The 26,979-nt window shown below is 37.4% G+C and overlaps 1 protein-coding gene and 1 long non-coding RNA gene across 17 annotated transcripts in view; both read left to right on the top strand.

The window, feature by feature from the left end:
- FAM13B (family with sequence similarity 13 member B) overlaps positions 1-26,979 on the top strand; it is an 86,525-nt gene that overhangs the window by 27,751 nt on the left and 31,795 nt on the right. For 10 of the 16 annotated variants that reach the window (XM_077911775.1, XM_077911777.1, XM_077911779.1 and 7 more), the window contains 6 exons: positions 345-522; positions 826-967; positions 5,689-5,784; positions 8,175-8,335; positions 24,437-24,478; positions 25,342-25,497. In XM_077911775.1, the coding sequence (XP_077767901.1) occupies positions 345-522; positions 826-967; positions 5,689-5,784; positions 8,175-8,335; positions 24,437-24,478; positions 25,342-25,497 (775 nt within the window). The remainder of the gene's footprint in view (positions 1-344; positions 523-825; positions 968-5,688; positions 5,785-8,174; positions 8,336-24,436; positions 24,479-25,341; positions 25,498-26,979) is intronic. The other 6 variants (XM_077911790.1, XM_077911785.1, XM_077911783.1 and 3 more) reach the window with 3 other exon arrangements.
- Positions 8,342-10,575, top strand: LOC144322159 (uncharacterized). The gene is made up of 2 exons (XR_013387725.1): positions 8,342-8,497; positions 8,743-10,575. It is a non-coding gene; the product is annotated as an uncharacterized LOC144322159 (long non-coding RNA).

Raw genomic sequence — 26,979 nt, 5'->3', positions numbered from 1 at the left:
TGACTTCTTGTAGTTGGCACTGCTTTTAAAACACAGGTACAGTCATGCAAGAGGCAATATGATGAGAATGAAAAGTAATTAAATTAGAGAGTTTGGACCGATGAGTAACTGAGGGGAAAACATCCTTCAGCAATTGAGGGGTTGAGTTCCTTCTCTCCAACTCTTCTCTTCCACCTAAGTGAAATGCGAAGCTCTAAGGCATTTGGCCTCTGGTGGAGGAAGTGAAGAGGTTTTGAATTGTTAATAGTAAAAAGGTGATGTGGGTGGAGTAATGTGAACCTGGCAAAATATCTGAGCTTTACTTTTACTTCATTAAAAAAAAAACCTGTCATTATGTTTTATAGATTATAATAATGAAGATGAATTTGGAAGAAAGTTGAGGTTCCTTTTACAGCAGCTTCCACCTGTTAATTACAGTTTGTTAAAGTTTCTGTGTAGATTTTTAGCCAATGTAGCATCACATCATGAAGAAATTTGGTCTGCAAACTCTTTGGCTGCTGTCTTTGGTCCAGATGTCTTCCAGTAAGTTTTTCCAGAAATTTTTATGTAATAAAAAAATTGAATTTGTGAAATAGAGTCATTATATTATTTCCCAAGAATCATAGGTTGCTTGGTAAACCATTATTTTTTATAGTAGATCTGATTAATCCTCCCAGCATTTCTGTGAAGAGGGTACAAATTAGGTAGGCTTAACAGATGGGAAAACAGAGGCACAGAATGATGACATAAATTGCTCAGGTTTATAAAGTGAGTCATTGGTTGTCTTCTAATTTTACGTGTATTTGATTTAAGGACTCTCAATTCAATGTGGGCTTTTATTCGTAGCATTTATACAGATGTGGAAGATCTGAAAGAACAAGAAATAGTGAGCAGGATAATGGCTGGACTTCTGGAAAATTACTATGAGTTTTTTGAGAATGAAGAGGAAGATTTCTCATCTAATGATTTGAGTTCAATTACTGAACAGGTGAGAATATTTTAAATACTCGGAGCATATTTAAAGAATATGCTCTTTAGGGCTTGACACAAACTCAGGTGAAATTTTAAAGTACTAAACAAAGCAGTTCTCTTGGTTATTATATGTAATAATATGGAGTGACACATCCATGTAATATATGAATGTGATTTTTTTCTTGTTCTCAATTTGAATAGTAAGGAAAAGGCATTGAAAGCAGAGTATATGTTGAGATATTTTGTGGGGTTTGTATGTTTTTCTTCTAACTTAAGCATTGTTTATTTTGTAAGAATAGGGTGTTCTTTTTTGCTTTTGTGAAGAACCAGCATGGAGGAATGTAGGCAAAGGGTGAGAAATAGAAGGGGGAGGGAAAGATTGAATACAAAGTTCACACAAACTTTTAAAAATAGGAAGCTTTTCTGGATTAAAGTCACAAGTCAATAGAGCAGTGCAATCATTGTCATTACTGGGAAGCATCACGGTAGTTTTTTAACTTTTATGTCTTTGGAAAGTTAGCATCCATTTCTCTGGCTACGTTATATTTTGTTTTTCTGCTATGCGTTAATGGTTGAGATGGTACAAGGACCTGATTACTTTCTCCTTCATGAAATGAGAATATTGATGCAGAGTCATTAATTTATTGTAAAGCCATATTAATTCAGAATTTTCATGTTTTAGGATTTGTAATTTAGGTCTGTGTGCAGGTTTTTCTTTTGCACTTAAGTGAAATAATTTGTCAGACTTTTTTTTTTTTAAGATTTCATTTATTTATCCATGAGAGACACAGAGAGGCAGAGACATAGGCAGAGGGAGAAGGAGGCTCCATGTAGGGAGCCCGATGTAGGACTCGATCCCAGGACTCCAGGATCACGCCCTGGGCCGAAGGCAGACACACAACCGCTGAGCCACCCAGGTGTCCCAAAAAAACTTCTATTAGGTTAAAACCTATGCAGTTACTTATATTTTGGACATGGGGTGGGGCTATTTTTTTTTTTTTTTATGAGTAAATCATTCACCTGGTTAAAAAGAAGTAAAATAGTGAAATTTCTTGATTTTACCCATACCCACTCCTTTGGCCCATTAGTTTTTTATGTATGTTTTTTTAGAGTTTTGTTATGCAAAGTAAATATTTGCTCAGTTTTTTATTTTTATTTTTTTTTAAGATTTTATTTATTCATGAGACACACACACACACACACACACACACACACACACACACACAGAGGCAGAGACAGGCAGAGGGAGAAGCAGGCTCCATGCAGGGAGCCTGATGTGGAACTCAATCCCAGGACTCCAGGATCATGCCCTGAGCCAGAGGCAGACACTCAACCACTGAGCCACCCAGGCGTCCCTTTTTTTTTTTTTAAGTATGTCAGCTAACAGTGTACTGTGGAATTCTTTTCTTTCTTTTTTTTTTTAAGATTTTTATTCATGAGAGACACACATACAGAGAGAGAGGCAGAGATAGGCAGAGGGAGAAGCAGGCTCCATGCAGGAAGCCTAATGCAGGACTCGATCCCAGGTCTCCAGGATCAGGCCCTGGGCTGAAGGCAGTGCTAAACTGCTGAGCCACATGGGTTGCCCATGGAATTCTTTTCTTATTGGAATATAGAGAACATACTCTTTTGTTTACATATGCATAGGTCCCTATTGTATGGATGCAACATTATAATTTGATTTAGTATACTGATTTCCATTAAAAAAGATGATAGTATACCCCTTTTTTTCAGAAGAGTTCTGGTTTATATTTGTTTCTCATGTAATTATTAGTAGCTCCCCTTTTCACTTGTATATATCCACGTTTTGAGGATTAATTTTATGGTCATTATTTATTGATGCACATTGGGTGACTTCATTTGCTTTTATTTTATTTTTATTTATTTACTTATTTTTTTTAAGATTTTTTTTTTTTTTTTTTTTTAATTCATGAGAAACCAGAGAGCGAGAGAGAGAGAGGCAGAGACACAGGCAGAGAGAGAAGCAGGCTCCATGCAGGGAGCCCGATGTGGGACTTGATCCCGGGTCCCCAGGATCACACCCTGGGCTGATGGTGGCGCATAACCACTGAGCCACCCAGGCTGCCCCTCATTTGCTTTTAGATTAAGAAGCAGCATCTCTTGAAAGTTAGTTTACCATACAAATTTTCATTAGTTTTTATAGGTGTTGATTCTGGTAATGTGAATTTAATAGTTTTATTTTCTGGATAGCCCATCGTTTTTAAAAAACAGTTTCTGTACTATTGTGAACTTCTATGGATAAGTCTTTTTAAAATACTTGGTGTTGAGACCTTCCTTAGTTTTTCATGTTTTCTTCATGTAGGCATTTGTATCTTTGTCTGATTTTCTCTCCCTCTTTCCCTTCTTCCCTTTTCCTTCTCCCCACCTCTTTTCTCTTTCTTTTCAAGTATTAGAAACTTTAAGGAAACAGTAACAAGCCAAATTGCAGTTTGTAATGTATGATCTGAGAATGAAAACATGCATATGTATACATATTTAAAGTAAAATCAAGTGAATGAAATTCATAGCCAGAATCAGTGATCATGGAACTTTTGGCATATTTTTTGAATTTCTATCATATACAGGTCCTGACTTAAAAATTTGGTACATCTCTTCAAAATTACTTAAAAATTTTTTTTTAAGATTTATTTATTTGAAAGAGAGCGCACGTGCGCATACAGGCATACAAGCATACAAGAGGGGAAGCAGAAGGAAAAGCAAGTTCCCTGCTGAGTAGGGAGCCTGATGTAGGGCTCAATCCCGGGACCCTGGGATCATGACCTGAGCTGAAGGCAGCTGCTTAACCTACTGAGCGTCCCAGGTGCCCCTCTTCAGAACCCTCTTCAAGATTATTCTTGCGTTAAAGAAAATGACAAGAAGAGAGCAGGGAGATAGATATTCCTTAAACCTTTAATATCTCTTTTTTAAGATTTTATTTATTCATTAGAGAGAGCCAGAGAGAGAGGCAGAGACACAGGCAGAGGGAGAAGCAGGCTCCCTGTGGGGAGCCCGATGTGAAACTCCATCCCTAAACTGGGATCGCACTCTGAGCCAAAAGCAGACGCTCAACTGCTAAGCCATCCAGGCGTCCCAAACCTTTAATATCTTTTGATGCTCATGAGAAATCCCATCTTTGGGGACTTGTATGCTACCTTTCTTTTCTTTAAATTAGTTTTGTTTAGGGGTGTCTGGCTGGTGGAGCATGTGACTCTTGTTCTTGGGGTTGTAAGTTCAAGCTGTATTAAGTTGGGTGTAGAAATTACTTTAAAAAATAAAATAAAAAAATATATTTTAGTTTAGTAATTTTTTTAGATAAAATTTATGGCTGCTCAGGATGAAATAATATGCATACATTTGTGTTACTCATTTCCTACGTTTCTAAGATGATTTGACTTGTAAGAAACTGATGATGCCAGTTTGCCCTAATATTTATATCTTGATGACTCTGAAGGCTTCAGGGTATGCCTTAACTATGTTTTATGTTGTGATCTAATTCCCTGATATTTCTGATATCTTGCAGCTTATGTATGGTCAAATAATTCACATCTAATGCATTTGTATTTTTATATTTGTTTAAGCACTAGAAAAATTGACTTAGGGATCCCTGGGTGGCGCAGCGGTTTGGCGCCTGCCTTTGGCCCAGGGCACGATCCTGGAGACCCGGGATCGAATCCCACGTCGGGCTCCCGGTGCATGGAGCCTGCTTCTCCCTCTGCCTGTGTCTCTGCCTCTCTCTCTCTCTCTCTCTGATGACTATCATAAATAAATAAAAATTAAAAAAAAAATTTAGAAAAATTGACTTAACAAGTGTTGTGCTTTACATTAAATAGAATTGTGGTTAATTAACACCAAAACGTAATGTTGAATTCTGCACATTTATCTACATTTAATCATTTCTTAATGCCTCTTTCTTTGAGGTGGCTCAGTCAGTGGAGTATCTGACTTTTGATTTCGGCTCAGGTTTTCATTCTCAGTATTATGAGATCGAGCCCATGTTGGGCTCCTTGCTCAGTGCAGAGTGTGCTTGTCCCTCTCTCTCTGTTCCTTTTCTTGCACATTCTCTTTCTCTCAAATAAATTTAAAAATCTTTGGGGAAGAAAAAAGGGATGTTAGCATATTGAATAGAATATGCTCAATAAATGGAGTAGTGCTGTGGGTCCTAGGAAACAGTGATGCATATTTAATTATTTTGGCCCACATTACTAATCAACCAAATTATTTCAGAATTCAGATACCTGAAAGTTTGTTTTCTTGAAAGCAGATCTGGTAACTTTAATTTGACTTGTGAGACTGAAGTGATAATGTAGTGAGTGAAAGTAAAATTTCCTCAAATTTAGCACATTTTGGTTGTATTTTTAAATCGACCTGACTTAAATGCTGCTCATTTCTTTTCCCCATATTTAAAGATGTGGATAAACCAGGCCCATCTTTGCAGTGCTTTGATAATTTTTTTTCTACTTTTTATATTTGAAGGAAGCAAAGTTAATCTAGTGTTCTATTCTCTTGGAGTTTTATACCATTGATGCAAGTATTTGGCTGTTAGAGCCTTTTCAAGGTGGTAGATATTTTTATTAATAGTGTGAGAGAGATGACTGGAGATGATGAATAGGGAGTGTTTGAGAAATGACCCAGAGTTGGTGGACAGGTTCTTTGTATGGGATCCCTACATGAATGCAAATTCAGTAGAGTGGTTTGAAGATGTAGGTGATAATTATGTTTCTTTATACATTTGAGAAGGCAGGTAGCAGCGTTCTCCACAAGCTGGAGTCTGGAGAGCAGGCATTTCACGAGGCCCTAGAGAAGGGAATTACAGCAGTCAAAGAAAGAAGAGATGTAAGTATGGATGAGGGTTTTCCATAAGTGGAGTGAGCGATTTTCTAGAAGTGGAGTTGAGGCAGTTGCGTACATAGGCTAGGTTCAGAATAACTTAGGAACAGATTAGAGCAATGATAAATAGAAGGTCAGGCTGACCAGGAAAGGATTAAGAACTTGTGAAGTGTGGAGTGAGAGAGGGCATTTTTAAAGTTTTTAATACTCTCACTCAAAGTTATTTAATCATTTCTTACTGCAGGAAGTTATATTGGGAGGCCTGGGAAATGGGAAGAGGGGAAAAAGAAATCCCACTAGGGTATTTTTCATGTCATATCTTATTGGATGATTATTGGTGAAAATAGTGGGCAATGTCAATTAGTTTACATAAAGCTTATTGAATTGAATATAATATATTCAATATAATTGAGTATAAGGTATTTGTAGTTCCTGAGAGCTATTGACTACAGGCACAGAGTTGTTTTTAAAACATATGTTGTGCATGTTAAAATAGTAGTACCTCTGTACCAAAAATATGTGGACTGAATAAATACTTATTCTCGGCTTAAATAGCTATCTTAAATTTTTTTTTTTTAAATAATTCTGTGGTGCCCAAACCTTCATTGATCAGCCACAGTAATTCCCATTTAATACTACTGAAATCAGTATTTTCTTGCATTTTTTTCTTTCTTGAATTATCAGGTAGATACTAAGTATATTCTTTAATTTCATTTATTAAATACATATATGGAAATGAGGATTATTTTCCATTTGATTCAGTTTAAATATTGATTTATCATATGAAATTTTCACCTTCGTGTATAAATACTACCTTTCAGTTAATAATCATTTACTGTTTTTTAGTCTTTTTCATCACTGTTCAACATGATAGGGGATAGATGAGGGTTAGCTTTTAGGAGCACAACAAATTCAGCTGAATCTGCTGAGTATGCTTTATATATAAAATAAGTGGTTCACAAATTGAAATTATTAAGTATTATTATTAATAAGGAATTTTTAGTGACCCAGCTGACTGCTGACCTTGATACACCAGTGGTTGAGAGCTCCAGCTTTAGTTTGGGTGGCAAATATTGCCTGTCTTTCTCAAAAGAAGTGATGTTACATGTAGAAACTAGGCTCTGTGCTATATAGAAATAACAATTCCAGTTATAGTGATAGCTATTATTTATTGCTTATTATGTATAGACACTGTATAAGAGTTTGCATATATTAATCCTTTCAACTAGCCTTATGACGTAGATAGTATATATGACATCTCCATTTTAATCATAGACTTGGAAAAATTAAGTAAACTGAGAGATAGTTAAGGGCACAGTAGGAGTGTGGACATACAACTTTCTGCCTTCAGAGTCTGGCTTTTAAGTACTTACTGTATTACACTTGAAAGCAGGCCATCTGTCCTTGCCTATTACGAGTGTGGTAGAGAATACCACAGGGAAATCACTTTTCTTCTGGTTGAAGTTTACTCTCTGGAGTATTCCAGAGAATATGTTTGACTATCTGGAAGGAGCACCACTGTTACACATAGTGGTGAATTTATTTTAGGTATTTCCAGTGCACTTGTCTAGAATGGATAAAGGTATATACTTTTGCTGCTCTGTGTTTTTAATGACTAGTATTAAATTAAAAGATGTCAAGACAATTTATGACTGGTTTCTTCTTTGGGATAGCTTGAAAAGTTATTTCTCATTTGGGAATATTTTGTTGGTTTTCCTTCTCTGATATTATTATTAGAGTGATTATTTATTTAGGTAGTCAGCTTGATAATGGAAGACATTTTATAGCTCCTCCCAAAATTAGAATTATAACCTTCTAACCTAAAAAATGAGTTGTGTTGAATGTTTTCAGTTGTGCTTATTGGCCAAAACAATGAGTCCTCCCTTGTAAGATCCAGTCTTTTCGTGAAAAATTCCGTCTGAATCATTTAGAAGTTAGCTGGCATTTTCTAAAATAAAGTTAACACCTTAAGGCAAAATTTATCTGCCCTTTTCCGACACTTCCCCTATATTAAAATCACTTGTTAAATGCACCTGGAAATCAGAGAGGTCAGTTAGAAATCTTCCTACGTATTCAGTCTGTAAAACTGAATGCTTAGGAAATGAAGCTTTCTTAATGTTAACTAACTGCAGTGTGCAAGCTTTTCATCGTTTGCAGTCTTACTCATGTTCTTAGTGATAGACGAAGGTCATCATTGCTTTGTGCTTTAAAACGTTACATTTGGTTTGCAGTTTTCTTCTAATATGAGAGAGTTGGCAATTACTTATTCCATTAGTAAAATTGGTCCTAGGAAATGAAGTAAAAAATGAGTTGTGTTGAACGTTTTCTTAGTTTATCTTAATGTCAGTTAACAGTTGTATTCATTTTTTATTTTCAATTTTCTCTTATTTATATAGGTTAATGAACTTTCTGAGGAAGAAGAGGAAGATGAAAAGTTGGAACAGATAGAAGAACTTCCAGAAGAGGGTGCAGAAAAATCAAGTGACATGGCAGAGGTGGTACAGTTAAGGATGACTGAAAATATCCTGGAACCAAATAGTGTTACAGCATCAACAAGGTAGTGTTTCAATGGAAAACTTTAGCCTTTGAACTTTTTATTCTAGATGTAGATTCACTGAAGCACTGAATCATACAAATTTTAATGATGTGTGAAAGATTGATTTATGTATGAAAAAGAGCAACAAGAAAATTTTAAGCAAACTTGCTAAAAAAATTTCAGGTGTCAGGGATCCCTGGGTGGCGCAGCGGTTTGGCGCCTGCCTTTGGCCCAGGGTGCGATCCTGGAGACCCGGGATCGAATCCCACGTCGGGCTCCCAGTGCATGGAGCCTGCTTCTCCCTCTGCCTATGTCTCTGCCTGTCTCTCTCTCTCTCTCTCTCTCTCTCTCTGTGTGTGTGTGTGACTATCATAAATAAATAAAATTTAAAAAAAAAACTTTAAAAAAAAAAAAAAAGAAAATTTCAGGTGTCAGCATTTATATATTTTTTTCAAAATACAGCCTTTTACATTTCTTCTTAAAGTTTTTTTTTTTTTTTTTTTTTTTTTTTTTTGAGTTGGGTAAAATTTCAGGACCTTTGGAAATGGAAAGATAAAGTGGTCAAATTAACTTGTATTTCCAGCTTCTAGACTAGAACTAGGTTGAGTTGGGCTGTAAGAAGAGAACTCTGTGATGCATTAAGATATTTCTTTCCAATTTTTTTTTTGTGTGTTAAGGAATACTACTTACGTGGCATACTGTGTACTTTATAAATGTGGTAGGGTAGAGGCACTATGTTAATGCATAGCTGGAGTCATTGAACATACTGTTTAGGAAGCGTTGGAGAATTCGAGAATCCCATAGCTCTAGGTATGTTAGTTCTCTGTAAAGTTCTATGGTTTACTAACCCTTTTTTTTTTAATTGGAGTTCAATTTGCCAACATATAGCATAACACCCAGTGCTCATCCTGCCAAGTGCCCCCCTCAGTGCCCATCACCCAGTCACCCCAACCCCTCGCCCACCTCCCTTTCCACTACCCCTTGTTCATTTCCCAGAGGTAGGTGTGTCTCATGTTTTGTCAACTAGCCCTTTCTAATTAGGAGAGCAGCAGTATATATATATATTTTTTTAATTTTTATTTATTTATGATAGTCACAGAGAGAGAGAGAGAGAGAGAGAGGCAGAGACATAGGCAGAGGAAGAAGCAGGCTCCATGTACCGGGAGCCCGACGTGGGATTCGATCCCAGGTCTCCAGGATCGCGCCCTGGGCCAAAGGCAGGCGCCAACCCGCTGCGCCACCCAGGGATCCCAGTATATTTAAATCGCTAGATATCTTTTATTAAATCCATGTTCAGTAGAATGATTGAAAAGCAGAGGAAATAATTTAACAGAAGGCAAAATGTCATTTAACTCATGACATAAAATAACTCATATCCAAGGGAGAAACTGTCCAATTTCATATAGGAAAATTATAAAACAACTTGAGATGTTTACTGCCAAACAGAACTATTAAATTTCTTTGTGGGCCTCTGGATCTTTATATATTATAAATGATTTCTTCAAACATGATTGTAATTGTGGTATATCAACATGTTTGTTTACTCTTTTGCCCCTGATTTAACATTATGTTTGTGCTTTTTCTGTGTACATGCTCTTCTTTTTTTTTTTTTTTTAATTTTTATTTATGATAGTCACAGAGAGAGAAAGAGAGAGAGGCAGAGACATAGGCAGAGGGAGAAGCAGGCTCCATGCACCAGAAGCCCGATGTGGGATTCGATCCCGGGTCTCCAGGATCACGCCCTGGGCCAAAGGCAGGCGCCAAACCGCTGCGCCACCCAGGGATCCCTGTGTACATGCTCTTCTAATTTACTTTTGGGAAGGGGGGAGCCTCTTAAGTATAATTACATATTAAGATATTTAGAAATTATATGCTGAGCTGTTTATATCTTAATTATATATTTCCTGTCCTTTTTTCTGGAAGTTTTGAATTATTGTAGCTAGCTTCTCTCTACTAAACTGCTACTGAACAACCTTTTTAGGTTTCTTAGGCCCCTTTTTCCTTCTTTTGAATTATTTGCATTCATTTATTAGGTTCAAATAGTGAACTTTTCTTTGGCCTAGTAAGTATTTCCAGCAAGCGTAAGAGACTTATCCTGATTTATATTGCCATTAGCATTTTTTTCCTCCAGGACCTGAAAACAGTAGATTAAATGAATATTCTTAATTTGGTAAGTTAGAGTTACATCTCTAATAGGTGGCTACTAGCTACATGTGGCTATTTAAATTTGAACTTGAACCAGTTAAAATTAAATAAAGTTTTTTTTTTTTTTTTTTTTTTTTTTTTTTTTTTAAAATTTTTATTTATTTATGATAGTCATACAGAGAGAGAGAGAGAGAGGCAGAGACACAGGCAGAGGGAGAAGCAGGCTCCATGCACCGGGAGCCCGATGTGGGATTCGATCCCGGGTCTCCAGGATCGCGCCCTGGGCCAAAGGCAGGCGCTAAACCGCTGCGCCACCCAGGGATCCCAAAATTAAATAAAGTTTAAAAATCACTCTCACAGTTGTACTAGCCACAGTTCAAGTGTTCAACAGTCATATAAGTGGCCACTGTATTAGTGTTGATACAGAACATTTCTGTCATTGCAGAAATTTCTATTGAGTAGCGCTGATAGAGGGGAAATTTTTTCAGTATTTTTATTTATTATCAGCAAAGTTATTATTTTAAATGGATACTTCTAATAGTTTCGTCTTTTTGAATATCTTTCTAGTTTTGTAGACAGTCCTTCCAACTAATTTTTAGATTCATTGGAGATTTGGAGATAGGTAGTCAGGATTCCTTTAATTACATGTCACAAAAATGGACCTTGGTTAAAGGAAAGAAAAAAAGCAATTTATTAGAAGAATCCTGGATAGATTGCAGAGTCTGCAGATAAAGCAGAGATAACACAGGAAGCCCTGGAGAATTTAGTAGCAGGGTTATGGGAGAATCTCTAGCATGGGGCTGTTACTCAGAGAGTTCCTTCCAGTTGTTTCCTACTCTCATTCTGCTCAAGACCAGATTCCTGTGGGGTGGCAGGGAAGAGAGTCTGGTCTAAATTGGGTCAAGTGTCTGGTTAGATAGAGCTGGTCATTGTAATTTATGTATCAAGATTATTGGATGAGAAGAGGGATTAATTTGCCACAGAAAAATGGGGCTGTTTACCAAAAGAAAAGATTGGGGATATCAGGCAGCAAAAACAGGTGTGTCTACCAAAGTGGTCTTTGAGAATTAGTAATGATAAAAATTTCAGTTAATATATATATATTAATCTTTTATTGTAGTGTTGGCTGATTGCTTGCATAAAGGTAAAAATATACATTCTTTTTTTTTTTTTTTCAAGATTTTATTTATTCATGAGAGACAGAGAGAGAGAGAGGCAGAGACACAGACAGAGGGAGAAGCAGGCTCCATGCAGGGAGCCCGACATGGGACTTAATCCTGGGTCTCCAGGATCAGGCCCTGGGCTGAAGGCAGCGCTAAACCACTGAGCCACCTAAGCTGCCCAAAAAATACATTCTTTGATTGTCTACCATAGATGAAAGAAAAATAGGGGAATGCATAAGCATAAGCCCTAGGATATAGGGAGCTATTAATAAATTTGTTTTAGGGAATTAGTGGATACTGGAGATTGAACTTTTGGTAACTTTTAATGTTCCATCTTTTTGAGTTTTTCTGGGAGGTACTTTATAAATATTTACTGGAGTATTAGGTAGCTACTCTGTTTTTCTTCACAAGTAACTATGGGAAAATATGTTAGAAACCTAAGGGAATAAACATTTAGTGATAGTTTAAAAATAGCAATTCTCAAACTTTTTGTTTTTAAATGTTACATTCTTAAAAATTATTTACAACTCCAGAGACCTTTTTTTAAAAAAAAAAAATTTTATTCATTTATTCATGAGTGACACAGAGAAAAGAGAGAGGGAGGCAGAGACACAGGCAGAGGGAGAAGCAGACTCCATGCAGAAGGCTGATGTGGGACTCAATCCCAGGACTCCAAGATCACTCCTTGGGCCAAAGGCAGGTGTTAAACTGCTGAGCCACCCAGGGATCCCCAAGACCTTTTTTTCTTTTTTTTTTTAAGATTTTATTTATTTATTCATGACAGACACAGAGAGAGAGAGAGAGCAGAGACACAGGCAGAGGGAGAAGCAGGCTCCGTGCAGGGAGCCTGACGTGGGACTTGATCCCGGGTCTCCAGGGTCACACCCTGGGCTGAAGGTGGCGCTAAGCCGCTAAGCCACCAGGGCTGCCCCCCCCCCCCCGCAACCTCTGTTAATGTTGATTTTACCTACAGGCACTTACCACATTATAAATTAAAGCAACATATTTAAGCCATTGGAAGTATATCTTTGTTGAGTTGTAGTTTGGAAGATGCTTGTATATGGCCATTGATGACCTAAGGGGCTTTTTTGTGTTTTGTTTTTCTTTTTTTCTTTTTTTTTTTTTTTACCTAACAGTTTTTTGGTTGATAGATTACTCCTCCTCTATTAGGTTTAGGTCATTAGTTCTCAAACTTTGGTCTTATAACCCCCCTCACACACTTAAAAATTATTTAGGATCCAAAGAACTTTTGTTTCTGTAGCTTGTAACTGTTGGTATTTATTATATTAGGAATTAAAACTGAGAGATTTACATATATATTTAAAGTAGTAATAAATCCATTACATGTTAATGTAAAATTCTAAAATGTTAACTGTTTTCCAAAATCTCCAAAAAACATCATAGTGAAAAATTTTTTAGTGACTTGTTTTATATTTTTACAAATCTCTTTAATGTCTGGCATTAGTAGATGACAGCTGAATTCTTTCATTTTCCTCTGCATTGCATTCGTTGCTGTATGTTATTTTGGTTTAAGTATATGAAGAAAATTTGCCATCACACCAGTATATAGCTGGAAATAGAACATTCATAGTCTTTTCAGATAATTGTGTCCATTCTTTCTTGATAATATGCCAAAACATGGTAAGTAGCAGCGTTTTAGAAGTTATTTGTATTGCATAACTTGAAACCATATCTGAGAATTTTTCATGCTCTGGTCTTTTGGTCGGTCTGTCTTGTGCTGTGGTGATTTTATTCATGCTTGATTTTGTAACATGGTAATTAGGCATTCAGAAAATGAGGCTTCAGGGAGTTACTTGGATCTTCCAAATGATGATACATTTTGTTACATAGTATCAACAGTTCACATTCTTTAATATTACCACTGATTGTATTAAAGACATCTTTTAAGTCCTGGGACATTAATGAGTTTATGGTAAAGATAAAGGTTTTCCAGAATTCAATTTTTTACTTGAAAACTCAAATCTTATCAGCTGTGTCACTTGTTTTTCTTGAAGTCTCAGTCTTGCTCATTTTTGAGAAAATGTCTGCCAGATTATTCAGGTTGGAATAACTATATATAGTTTGTCAGCCTATCTTTCAAGTGAAAACGGTGATCCCAGATAAAACTTGAGTTCACAATTCAAACAAGACAAGCATTGTACTACGCTGTGCAGAAGTGTTTTTCTAAATGTGCCTCCCATTTTGTCATACCAAATACAAAAATGAATTATACTCAGGGCTGAGGTAAAATTAATAATTTTTGCTCCTTCATCAGGACTGGTCCTCTTTTTAAAAAATTGCAAGTGAGTAGTGGTAAAGAATGCAGTGGCCATGGTTCAGTCTGGTACCACTTGCCTGATTTATGCTAAGACCCCAAGCATTTTTTTCTACCATTGATTTGGTATATCATGCAAAAGTCAGCACAGTGAAAAAGGTAAATATTATGAAAATAGTTTGTGTGTTTTGGTTGACTGACCACCTTTTCACAACCAGTGGTTTATTTTATTTATTTTATTTTTTTAAAAGATTTTATTTATTTATTCATGGGAGACACACACACACACACAGAGAGGCAGAGACACAGGCAGAGGGAGAAGCAGACTCCATGCAGGGAGCCCGATGTGGGACTCGATCCCGGGTCTCCAGGATCACACCCGAGCTGCAGGTGGCGCCAAACCGCTGAGCCACTGGGGTTGCCCAATTGTTTGTATTTCTTTGGTGTTTGATTGTGATCTCTCCTCTCTTGTTCATGATTTTATTTATTTGGATTCTTTCTCTTTTTGATAAGTCTGGTCAGGGATTTATCAATCTTATTCTTTGAAAGAACCAGCTCCTGGTTTCATTGGTCTGTTCTACTGTTCTTTTGATTTCTATTTCATTGATTTCTGCTCTAATCATTATTCTCCTGCTGGGTTTAGGCTTTATTTGCTGTTCTTTGTCTAGCTCCATTAGGTGTAAGGTTAGGTTGTGTATTTGAGGTCTTCCTTGTTTCTTGAGAAAAGCTCATATTTCTATATACTTCCTTCTTAGAAAATAGTAGTGTTTTGGGGCAGCCCTGGTGGCGCAGCGGTTTAGCGCCGCCTGCAGCCTGGGTGTGATCCTGGGGACCCTGGATCGATTCCTACATCGGGCTCCCTGCATGGAGTCTGCTTCTCCCTCTGCCTGTTCCTCTGCCCCCCCCCCCCCGTGTCTCTATGAATAAATAAATAAAATCTTAAAAAAAAAAAGTTGTGTTTTCATTTGCATTTGTTTCCATGAATTTTTAAAATTCTTCCTTAATTTTCTGATTGACCCATTCATTCTTTAGTAGGATGCTCTTTAACCTCCAAGTATTTGAGTTCCTTCCAAATTTCCTTTTGGGATTGATGTCAAGTATCAAAGTATTGTGGTCTGAAAATATGCAGGGAATAATCCCAGTCTTCTGGTTCCAGTTGAGAGTCAATTTGTGACCCAGTATGTGATCTGTTCCGGAGAATGTTCCATGTGTATTTGTTTTTGTTTTTTTTTTTTAAGATTTTATTTATTTATTCATGAGAGAGAGAGAGGCAGAGACATAGGCAGAGGGAGAAACACACTCCATGCAGGGAGCCTGATTCGGGACTCGATCCTGGGTCTCCAGGATCACACCCCGGGCTGAAGGCGACGCTAAACCACTGAGCCACCGAGGCTGCCCCGTCTTGCTTTTTTTTCCAATCTGATAACCCGTGTCTTTTGATTGGAGCATTTAGCCCATTGACATTCAGAGTAACTATTGAAAGATAATGAATGTAGTGCCTTTGTATTACCTGCAAAGTCTCTGTTGCTATGTATTGTTTCTTTTCTTTTATGTCTGTGTTACTTTTGGGCTCTCTCTTTGCTTAAAGGATCCCCTTTAACATTTCTTGCAGGGCTGGTTTAGTGATCAAAAATTCTTTTAGTTTCTATTTTTATCTCCTTCTATTTTGCATGACATCCTTGCTGGATAAAGTATTCTTGGCTGCATATTTATCTCATTTAGCACTTTGAATACCGTCCTGCCAGGTCTCTGTGGATAGGTTTGCTGCCAGTCTAATGTTTCTACCTTTGTAGGTTGTGGATCTCTTGACCCAACCTACTTTAAAGATTTTCTCTTTGTGCCTGAGATTTTCAGGCTTCACGATTAAATGTCAAAGTGTTGACCTATTTTTATTGATTTTGAGGGGAGTTTCTCTATGCTTCCTGTACTTGGATGCTTGCTTCTTCCCCCAGATTTGGAAGTTCTCAGCTATGATTTGTTCAATTATACCTTCTGCTCTCCCCATTTCCTCTTCCTCTGGGATCCCAATTATTCTAATATTGTTTTGTTTTATGGCATCACTTATCTCTCGAGTTCTTCCCTAGTGATCCAGTAGTTTATCTTTTTTCTCAGTTTCTTTATTCTCTGTTGGTCTTCTGTATGTATCACTGATTCTCTCTTCTGCCTCATTTATTCTAGCAATTAGAGCCTCCATTTTTTTTATTACATCTCATTAATAGCCTTTTTAAATTTTGACTTGATTAGATTTTAGTTCTTTTATTTTTTCAGAGAGGGATTCTCTAGTGTCTTCTGTTTGTTTGTTTGTTTGTTTGTTTTTTCCCAAGCGTAGCTGGTATGTTTATAATTGTTATTCTGAACTCTAGTTTTTAACATCTTACTTTTATCCCTACTGATAGGTCCCTGGCAGTCAGTACTGCCTCTTGTTCTCTTTTTTGGGGGTTCTTCTGTCTTGTCATTCTATCCAGAGAAGAACAGATGAATTAGAGAACAGAATAATAAAATAGCAACAAGGACCCAGAAAAATAGACACTAAACAAATCAGAAGAGACCAGAAACTAATAAAGGGGGTAGTGGTGGAAAGAGAGAATATAATCAAATAGGTGAACAGAACAGAGCAATACTCTAGATCCTTGGTGTATTTTGGTCTGTTTGTTACAAGAAACTAGATGCCAAAATTGTATAGAAGAAAAACTTACATATATAGAAAAAATAAAGTTGAATATAATGAAAGGAAACTAGAATTGAGAAATATATATACATATATAAATGTAAAAATGAAAATTTTAAGATTTTAAAAAGTTGATAAAAAGAAATTAGTTGAAAAGGAAAAAAATTTAAAATTGAAACACTAAAAGAATCATGAGAAAAAAACCCATGAATTCTATGTATTTTTTTCCCTTAGTGCTGGTGCTCTGCTTTATACTTCTGTGAGATCAGTAAACTTAGTCTCTTAGCTGGATGTTTCTGCTGGTCTTCTGGGGGAGGGGCCTATTACACTAATCTCAGGTATCTTTCCCTGGGTGGAATTGCACCCCCCCTCTTGCCACGGGGCTGGGTTCAGTGTAAACAGTTTCAGATTGCTCTGTGTAGCTCTTGTTCCCGGAAGGCTTTCTATGCTGCTTTTTTTTTTTTTCCCATGCTGCTTTGAGTGATGGGAATGAAAGAGCCAAGGAGCTGAAAGTTCACACACCCTCACTTTTCATTGTGCCCTCGTGGAAAAGCAGTCAGTCATTCTTGTCTGACTGTTCACAGACAAGACTCCACACTCTGTTCGCCTAGCCTGTGACCAGATGTTTTTATCTCAGGCTTGCGGACCCCCTTTCAAGTGTCCAAACTTTACAGACTCCTGTGGTGCACACACCTGTTGGGCTTCTCCTCTGCCACTTGTTGGATCCCTTCTCAGAGAACAGAGGTTGGACTGCGCCACAGTTTAAGGTTTATGGCAACGTTAAGCAGAAAGCCCATTTCTGGGCTCTTTGCAGTTAGCTTCCCTGCTCTGAAGCTTGAGAACTCTGCTGCACTCAGGCATGCCGGTTCTTACTGTGATCCCGGGGATCCTGAGACCACACTGTCTTATCTAGGATTATGCTCCACTTCACCACCTGAACAGCTTTCAGGCAGGGACGCCCCTTCGCCAGAGCAGACTTTTAAAAGTTTGGATTTCGCCCTCTGCTGCTGCTATATCACTTTCCAGTAGCTAGCGTCCAAGGGCTCCCTCCTAGTATATCCTCTCAGATTTACTTCTCTGCACCTCCTACCTTGGAAAATGTGGTTGCTTTTCTATTGGTAGAATTGCAGTAAATCTTTTTTTTTTTTTTTTTAAGATTTTATTCATGAGAGACACACAGAGAAAGAGAGAGAGAGGCAGAGACACAAGCAGAGAGAGAAGCAGGCTCCAAGCAGGGAGCCCGATATGATGGGACTCAGTCCCGGGATTCCAAGATCACACCCCGGGGCCAAAGGCAGGCGCTAAACCACTGAGCCACCCAGGGATCCCGAATTGCAGTAATTATTTTCTTACATCTCAAAACCTGTTGAGTTCATAGATGTCCAGGTGATTTGATAGCTATCAAGCTGAATTCCAGGGACCAGAGTAAACTCGGGTCCCCTACTACTCTGCCATCCTCCTCCTTTTCAGTAAATACTGTAGATTTATCCATGTTGTACGTCATTGTGGTTTATTTCACTGATGTAAAGCATTCCATCATATAATTATGCCTCAGTGATCTAGTTTAAATTTGGTGGACAGTTGGTTCTTTTTTTTTAATTTTTTTTTTAAATTTTTATTTATTTATGATAGTCACAGAGAGAGAGAGAGAGAGGCGCAGAGACACAGGCAGAGGGAGAAGCAGGCTCCATGCACCGGGAGCCCGATGTGGGATTCGATCCCGGGTCTCCAGGATCGTGCCCTGGGCCAAAGGCAGGCGCCAAACCGCTGCGCCACCCAGGGATCCCCAGTTGGTTCTTTTTGATCATTTACTTTTTGAATAGCTTTTCTGGCTACTTTTTTTTTTTTTAAGATTTTATTTAAAAAAAAAAGATTTTATTTATTTATTCATAGACAGAGAGAGGCAGAGACACAGGCAGAGAGAGAAGCAGGCCCCATGCAGGGAGCCCGACGTGGGACTCGATCCGCGGTCTCCAGGACCACACCCCAGGCTGCAGGCGGCGCCAAACTGCTGCGCCACCAGGGCTGCCCCCATTTTTTTTTTTTTTAATTCAAAATCTTTTTATTGGGACAGTGTCCTATTCATCTTGATTCAGGGAGCTTTTAGTGCTGTTTCTGCCTGAAGGGGCATCCTTCTGTAAGCCTTGCTTTTCCTCCCGTGGGCTGGCAGAGGACGGTGGAGCAGCTGACACACAGAACTACTGTCTGCGTGGCTGAAGATGGTGGTGCTTTTGTAGAATCCCGGGCACTTCTTGTGGGGCTCTGCACCAGGTGCTTCTTCTTGTGCTTCCTTTTCTCTTCCGGGGATGGGTGCAGGAGGTCCTTTGTGAGGGGCATGTTCTCATGGGGAGGTCGTCACCATCAGAAAGGGCTGCCCGGTACATTCTTCTATACATCTTCTGGTGACACATGCATGCACATGAAGACATGAACCTGACTTTCAACTTTTTTTTTTTTTTTTTTGACTTTTAACTTCTGTAAATATTACCAAATTGTTTTCTAAAGTGCTTGTCCCAGTTTACACCCTCATTAACAGTGTATGAGCAGGGATCCCTGGGTGACGTAGCGGTTTAGTGCCTGCCTTTGGCCCAGGGCGCGATCCCGGAGACCCGGGATCGAATCCCACGTCGGCTCCTGGTGCATGGAGCCTGCTTCTCCCTCTGCCTGTGTCTCTGCCTCTCTCTCTCTCTCTCTGTGTGACTATCATAAATAAATAAAAATTAAAAAAAAAACAAAACAGTGTCTGAGCATTCCCATTGCTTCACATCCTTGCTAACACTTGGTATTAACTGTTCTGAAGGAATAGAAATAATATTTCCTTGTCATTTTAATAGGTTCATCCCCCCTTTTTTTTCATCCCCTTTTTATATGTGTATTGTCGTCAGTTCTTTTTTGAAATAGCTCTTCAATTGTTTCCTATTTTTCTTTTTTTTTTAAGAGGGGGGGAAAGCAGTAGAGGGGCTGAGGGAGAGGGAGAGAGAGTATCTTAAGTATGCTGCCCATCCAGTGTCGAGCTTGACATGGAGCTTCATCTTAGAATCCTGAGATCATAACCTGGGCCAAAATCAAGAGTAGAATGCTTAGACTAAGCCAACCAAGCACCCCTCCTATTTTTCTCTTGTTGAGTTGTAGGAGCCCTTTAAAAATATGTATTGTGCTAATCTTTTCTCTATTTTATGTTATGCCTTTTCCATCTTATGTCTTCTGAAGAAGAATTCATAATTTTAATCAAGTTTACTATACTTTTCCCTCTTTGGTTAATGCTTTTTGTGTTTTAAGAGATCTTTTCCTGAACATATATTTCCGTATTCTTTTTTTTCTTTACCAGTGCTTATATACATGTTTTTATTTTTAATTTATTTCTATTTTTAATTTCTAAATTTTAATTCTAGTATAGTTAACATTCCTGTATTAACTTCTAAAGCTGTATTATTTCACATTTCATATTTAGGTGTGTAATCTACCTGGAATTGATTTTTGTCTTTGGTGTGGGAAGTGTGGCCAAAGTACTTTTTTCAGTGTGGATACCAGATTGTGCAGTACTCATTTTGAAAAGATTGCCCTTGCTCTGCTTTCTGTAGTGCTACCTTTGTTCTTAAGCAAGTGTGTATGCATGGATCCACTTGTGTTCTGTTTGTTTCTTTTTGTGTTAGTGCTGTTATTTACTTTGGCTTTATTGATTTTTAGGTCTGGAGTGGGGTCTAGATCTCCAATAAAATAACATAACACTGCCACTCCAGGAGAGTGTGGCCCATGGGTCACATTCTTGTTTTAGGGGTAGGGGTAGTAGAAAAGCCCCCGCATTTTGACAGTCTTTAGTAGCTTGTATGTAGAATTCTAAAAATACATTTAAAAATCTTTTTTATTTTTTAAAAAACACGTTTATTAAATGTAGCCATTTGATACATAGTTGCACACATTATTTATGCACATACAAAAACACTTTCTCATGTTACTTCCTGATCTTTATGAACATGGATAATTTCAAATTGGGCCATTGACTGTGTGTACTTTAGTCCATTTTATATATTTATTTCTTTGTTTTACTCCTTTTCTTTTTTTGAGAGAAAGAGAAGGGATGAGGGAGAGAAGTACAGAGGGAGTGGGAAAGAGAAAATCTTAAGCAGGCTCCATGCCCAGCAGGAGCCCACCACAGGACTTGCATGACCTAAGCTGAAATCAAGAGCTGGATGCTGAACAAAACTGAGCAACTCAGGCACCCCTATTTTCTGATATTTCTTAAAAATAATTTTGCAAATAGGGTAACTTAAATTTTTTTTAAAGATTTTATTTTTATTTATTTATTTTATTTATTTATTTATTTTATTTATTTATTAATTAATTAATGAGAGAGAGAGAGAGAGGCAGAGACACAGGCAGAAGGATAAGCAGGCTCTATGCAGGGAGCCCGATGTGGGACTCGATCCCAGGTCTCCAGGATCAGGCCCTGGGCTGAAGGCAGCGCTAAACCACTGAGCCACCCAGGCCACCCCTTTTTAAAGATTTTATGAATTTATTCACGAGAGACACACAGAGAGAGAGGCAGAGACACAGGCAGAGGGAGAAGCAAGCTCCCTGTAAGGAGCCAGATGTGGGACTCGATCCCAGGACCTCAGGATCATGCCTTGAGCCGAAGGCAGATGCTCAAACGCTGAGCCACCCAAGCGCCCTGTGGTAACATATTAATTAAGAATCGAGTTGGTTAAAAAAAAAAAAAAAAAAGAATCGAGTTGGTATATCTGAGGGTGTTTATCATTTTTCAACTTTTTCATGCTTTTGGAAGTTTTTATAATAAAATAATGGGAAAAATGTTTCAAAGAAAATTTTATGGCACAAAGTACTATTATTTTTTTTAATTTAGAATAGATTTTGAGAGATTTGATAGATTCTTTTAAAAAAAATTTATATATTTATTCATGAGAGACACAGAGAGAGAGGCAGAGACACAGGCAGAGGGTGAAGCAGGCTCCTTGCAGGGAGCCCAGTGTGGAACTCAATCCCGGGCCCTGGAATGGGCCCTGGGATCAAGCCCTGAGCCAAAGGCAGACACTCAACCGCTTAGCCACCCAGGAGTCCCTTGATAGGCTCTAAATAGAGTGCAGATGTGGAAGTTTTGAGTCAAAGAGCATGCATTACTTTTAAAAACACCTCGCCAAGGTTCATCTGGGTGGCTCAGTTGGTTAAATGGTTAAGTGTCTGCATTGGGCTCAGGTCATGATCTCAGGGTCCTGGGATTGAGCCTCGCATCAGGCTTCTTGCTCAGTGGGGAGCCTTCTCTGTCTCTGTCTGCTGCTCACCCTGTTTGTGCTCTCTCTCTCTGTCAAATAAATAAATAAAATCTTTTAAAAACAAACAGAAACCATGTCACCAAAGTGATCTCCCTAAGAATTGTACTAAGTTACTTTTTCACCAGCAATGTATAATTGTCAGTTTCATAGCCTTTCTCATCATGAATGGTATATTAACATCAAAAAATATTAATTTTATATTAATCCTATTTTAAATTTGTATTTCTAGTTGTCGTGTTTCCATTTTTCTACTAGCATTTTGGTAATAACCTAATCTGACAAAAAAGGTGAGATAATTCCTCTGGGAGATTAAGTAGATGCCTAACAATGGCAAATTTGGAAAAGAACAGAAAGGATATAAACTGTAACAAAAGTTAAAATATGGTGTTAGGCTTTAGTAACATACTTCTGGACGAAGTAGCTGAGAGTTAGAACTTCTTGAGATTTTTGTGTAAGGTAAAAACCAAAGCACACTAGAAATCACAAATTAAATGGTGAAGGGAAGGATGTTGGATTTAGATTTGTTTTTTTTAAGATTTTATTTCTTTATACATGAGAGAGACAGAGGGAGAAGCAGGCTCCCTGTGGGGGCCCCGTGTGACCTGAGCCGAAGCCAGATGCTCAACCACTGAGCCACCCAGGCATCCCGGATTTAGGAATTTTTTTTACACCATTCAACATAACTACATTGTCAGTGGATTATAATTAGGTATTAAAATTACTTTCTTTTAAAAAAGATTTTATTTATTAATGAGACACACACACACACATAGAGAGAGAGAAAGAGGCAGAGGGAGAAGCAGGCTCCATGCAGGGAGCCCGATGCGGGACTCGATCCCGGAACTCCAGGATCACGCCCTGGGCCGAAGGCAGGCGCTAAACCGCTAAGCCACCCAGGGATCCCCCTAAAATTACTTTTAATACCTAAGCTTAGGAATTACAAATATTATTGAGTAAAATATAACTGATCAGACCATGTAAAGATTTAACTTTTATGATTAAATAGGCAACCTCATATATAAACAACAAATCATTGTAGCAAAATAACAGAGAAAGATCTAACCTTAGTTAACATTTAAGCTATAGGAAGAGCTTCATTTATCTTTTTTTTTGTTTTTGTTTTTTTTCTGCAGAAGTCACTAAATACTGACTTTAACCTGAAACTACTAGAAACAGACCCACAGCTAAACTCTTCTTTGTGCACATACATGTGATTTTTCTCCCCAGTTTCCTTCAGAAACGAAGTTCCAAAAAATGTCATTTAAATTTGAAAACTTAAGTTTAAGTACTTATCTTGAAAGTATTTTGAGCTGAGAATAATCCATTCATGAAAACTAGCCTAATGTTGGCAGTTAAATTTTTCTTATAAAGCTGAGGGATGTGGGATCCCTGGGTGGTGCAGCGGTTTGGCACCTGCCTTTGGCCCAGGGCGCGATCCTGGAGACCCGGGATCAAATCCCACGTTGGGCTCCCAGTGCATGGAGCCTGCTTCTCCCTCTGCCTGTGTCTCTGCCTCTCTCTCTCTCTCTCTCTCTCTGTGACTATCATAAGTAAATAAAAATTAAAAAAAAATAAAGTGGATGCAAGATATTAAAAAAAAAAAATGCTGAGGGATGTTATATGTGCCAAACCAGGGTGACTTACTTTTGTCTTATAAAGCAGTTGTGCAATTTGCTACTCATGTGTTTGCTCTAAGGGAGACCTGAAGATTGCTGCATGATGTTTATTGGATTTTCTACAGAGAATCTTGAGAATATATTTTTTTCTTTTTTAAAATTTAAATTCAATTAATTAACATATAGTGTATTATTAGTTTCAAACGTAGAGTTCAGTGATTTATCAGTCTTATGTAACACCCAGTGCTCATTGCATTCCCTGCCCTTCTTAATGTCCATCACCCAGTCACCCCATGGGTGACTGTGAACAGTGAGCCTGATCCCAGGACCCTGGGATCATGACCTGAACCTAAGGCAGATGCTTAACTGACTGAGCCACACAGGTGCCCCCAATTTTAATTTTAAACATTTAAGTGGTATTCGTATCTCATGGGTTTCACTTGAATTTTTAACTATGATGAAGATGAGGCTATTTATGTTTTTGTAAGTATTAGTAGATAGTGTGGTGCGAAATTTGCTAAGGAAAGTCTGTTAATGCTACAGTGAATGAAGTAGTCTAATTTTAGAATCAATTTTGCCTTTTTCGTCACTTGAGTACATCCTCTGAGTAGTAGCATATGCTGTTACTTCGGGCAAGGAGTACAGAGTGAACATTGAGGCCTTCATACCATCCTAGATGAGGTGGTTTTGTTGGGCTAGTAGTACACTTTTTTCCCTTCAGCCTTGGAATATAGGTCAGTGTTTCTCCAAGTGAGCACCAAGTGAAATAGTTGGCTACACATACACACGGATATGTATATTTAGTTTTTTTGTGTGGAAATAAATTCTTTAGAAAATTAGAATCCTATTCTGCCAGAAATGAATGTGAAAGTTGATTGTGTCAAGGTAGTGCAACTGTGACAGTTTTCAACACTTTTTGTCATTAGTATTGCAAAGTTTTATAGCTAATTTCTTTCTTCAATTACAGTGCCCATTTATCTCCCATCAGCATCTTACCAGCCTCTGCGGAGTAAGTAGTATACTTGTAGAAGACCATTTTTTAAAATTTAAAAATATTACTTCACTTTAGAAATGAAAATCATGTATTTATTGTGCTTAATTTAGGGGAAGGATTATACATAAGGCAGTGAACCTAGTTAATATTTTATGTACTGCAGTAGGAACAAATGAAGAAAGAATGCATTGCCTAATATATAAAATAAAAATTGAATTTTCTTCAGAGGATTTATTTATTTTTTTAAAAGATTTTATTTATTAATTCATAGAGAGAGAAAGAGAGAGAGAGGCAGAGACATAAGCAGAGGGAGAAGCAAGCTCCATGCAGGGAGCCCGATGTGGGACTTGATCCCGGGTCTCCAGGATCATGCCCTGGGCCGAAGGCAGGTGCCAAACCGCTGTGCCACCGGGGCTGCCACAAAGGATTTTTTTAATCTTTTGAGATGATTGAGATATGTCATCTCTATTAAATTTTCTTAAAGAAGTAAACTTCATGTAAAAAATATGGGCAGGACTCTTAGTTTCTTTGATTTAGCTGAGTATTGACAAATTATTTTGCTTTATAAATGTAGCTTTGAAAAGTATTTAAATGGTTTTTCGGTATACTAGCAAGGAATGAATTACTGGGACAACTGATCCTTCCCACCTAAGTAGTAATAGTGATACTGTGATTGATTTGTATAATATCTATTTGGGTAAATTTCTTTTAAACTTTTAGCCCAGTATCATGAATTCCTTTTATGTTTCTTTTTATACTCTACCCACTTAAATACCCTGTTAATTTGTCTCCTTAGTCCACGTTTTAATGTTTGTATTTATGTGGACAAATGCCCAGTTCGGTGACTGGTTTTCACTAAAATGTGTTCTATTTTGTAGCATTTTAGAAAGAACAATTAGAGCAGCTGTGGAACAGCACCTTTTTGATCTGCAGAGCAGCATAGATCATGATCTTAAGAATTTACAACAGCAAAGTCTGGTGTGTAATAATGAAGCAGAAAGTATTAATTGTGATGGGGAAGGATCTAATAACCAGTAAGAAACTTTTATAACATTTTACTATTATTAACAGTTATAAAATTATTTTATGATCTTTTAAAAACCATAGTTTACTTACGTAATGGGATCTCATCTTGGGAATTTCTCGGTGTGTGTGGAAAGTGACTTTGTATATAAATTGTATATGCTCACTTAACATTGAAAATCTAAATCTTCAATTAAGTTAGTAGACATTAAGTTCAATACTGCCAGATTTTCCTCCCTGAACACCAGATAAAGTAGTGAACTTACCTCACTATGCTGTATGAAAAATGTTAAAAAAGTTAGACCCATACTATTTGAAACAAATGGTCACACCAATGAGAGACATGAAATGATCTAGACAGCTGGGTGCAGGGACAGCAGATCGGCATCAGTCATAGTCATTGAGTGAAATGGTGAGCAGAATCATTTTTTGCAATTTACATTTTATCCCTTCACCAGCTACTACCCTGCTGCCCTCCCTCCATACTTTTTTGTTGTTTAGCTGTTAATAGTTGAATTTTGTATCAGTTAAAAAGTACCTCTGTGTGCTATGCGATTTGTGAGGTTATTTCACTCTTCATCTGACTTGTTACCTTTAAATGGATGAAAGGTCTCCTCTCCTTTCCTGTTATCTCAGCCCTGTACTTGAGGGATATAAAGGTGTCTTTCTTTGAGACCATAATACAATAATTTCATTGTTTTTATTTATCAGATTTTATTTGAAGGACATATGAGAAAGATGTACAAAAAAATGGGTAGAGTGATTTTTCTTTTGAAGAGTTTGATTTTTAAAAGGCCAAATATATATAGTACACTCTAGAATAGCTATTAAATATTAAATGAAACTGAAAAAGTTAATAGATATGAAAACTAGTGGTTACAATATGTTTATTTTAGAAATACCATATTGTACAACTGCAGGTTTGCTGTGTAGTCTGAATAGATGGCATCATTAGCCTGTGTACCTCCATGGCCCTGATTTGTGTTGCTTTGAATGCATGATTAGAACTAATAAAACTGGATTGATCTCGACTATTGGGCTGAATATAAAGGAAAAAAGCAGTATCTGAAAAAAAACCCCCAAAAACAGTAGTTAGAAGTTGGAAATAATGGGAAAGTGTTCCAAAGGATAAAATGAATATAAGTAGATTCCTTAGTGTTTGTCTTTATTCTGGCTAGAGATCCTGAAAACCTTTGCCCATGCTCAGACAATATTTTTATTTTTATTTCTGGGGAAGTAACTTATGTTCTGACTTTATTGGTAGTATCATCTTTGTAAATCAAAGCCTGCTGCAGGATTTTTGCATATTCTAAATTCTATAACATGAAAAATCTACAATAGGAAGCTATTCCTACAGTACTTGGTAAAGTGTTTGATATTATTGTTGTCTAGTGCTAGGCTTATATTTTATTGGAACAGATCATTATGATTCAGAGTATACATTTTTAAGGAAAATTATTTTGGCACATAAATTATCTTTTCAGATTTGTTTT

The sequence above is a fragment of the Canis aureus genome, chromosome 10 (genome assembly GCF_053574225.1).
Source record: "Canis aureus isolate CA01 chromosome 10, VMU_Caureus_v.1.0, whole genome shotgun sequence".
NCBI classification, from domain to species: Eukaryota; Metazoa; Chordata; class Mammalia; order Carnivora; family Canidae; genus Canis; species Canis aureus.
This window is presented reverse-complemented; position numbering and strand designations above follow the sequence as displayed.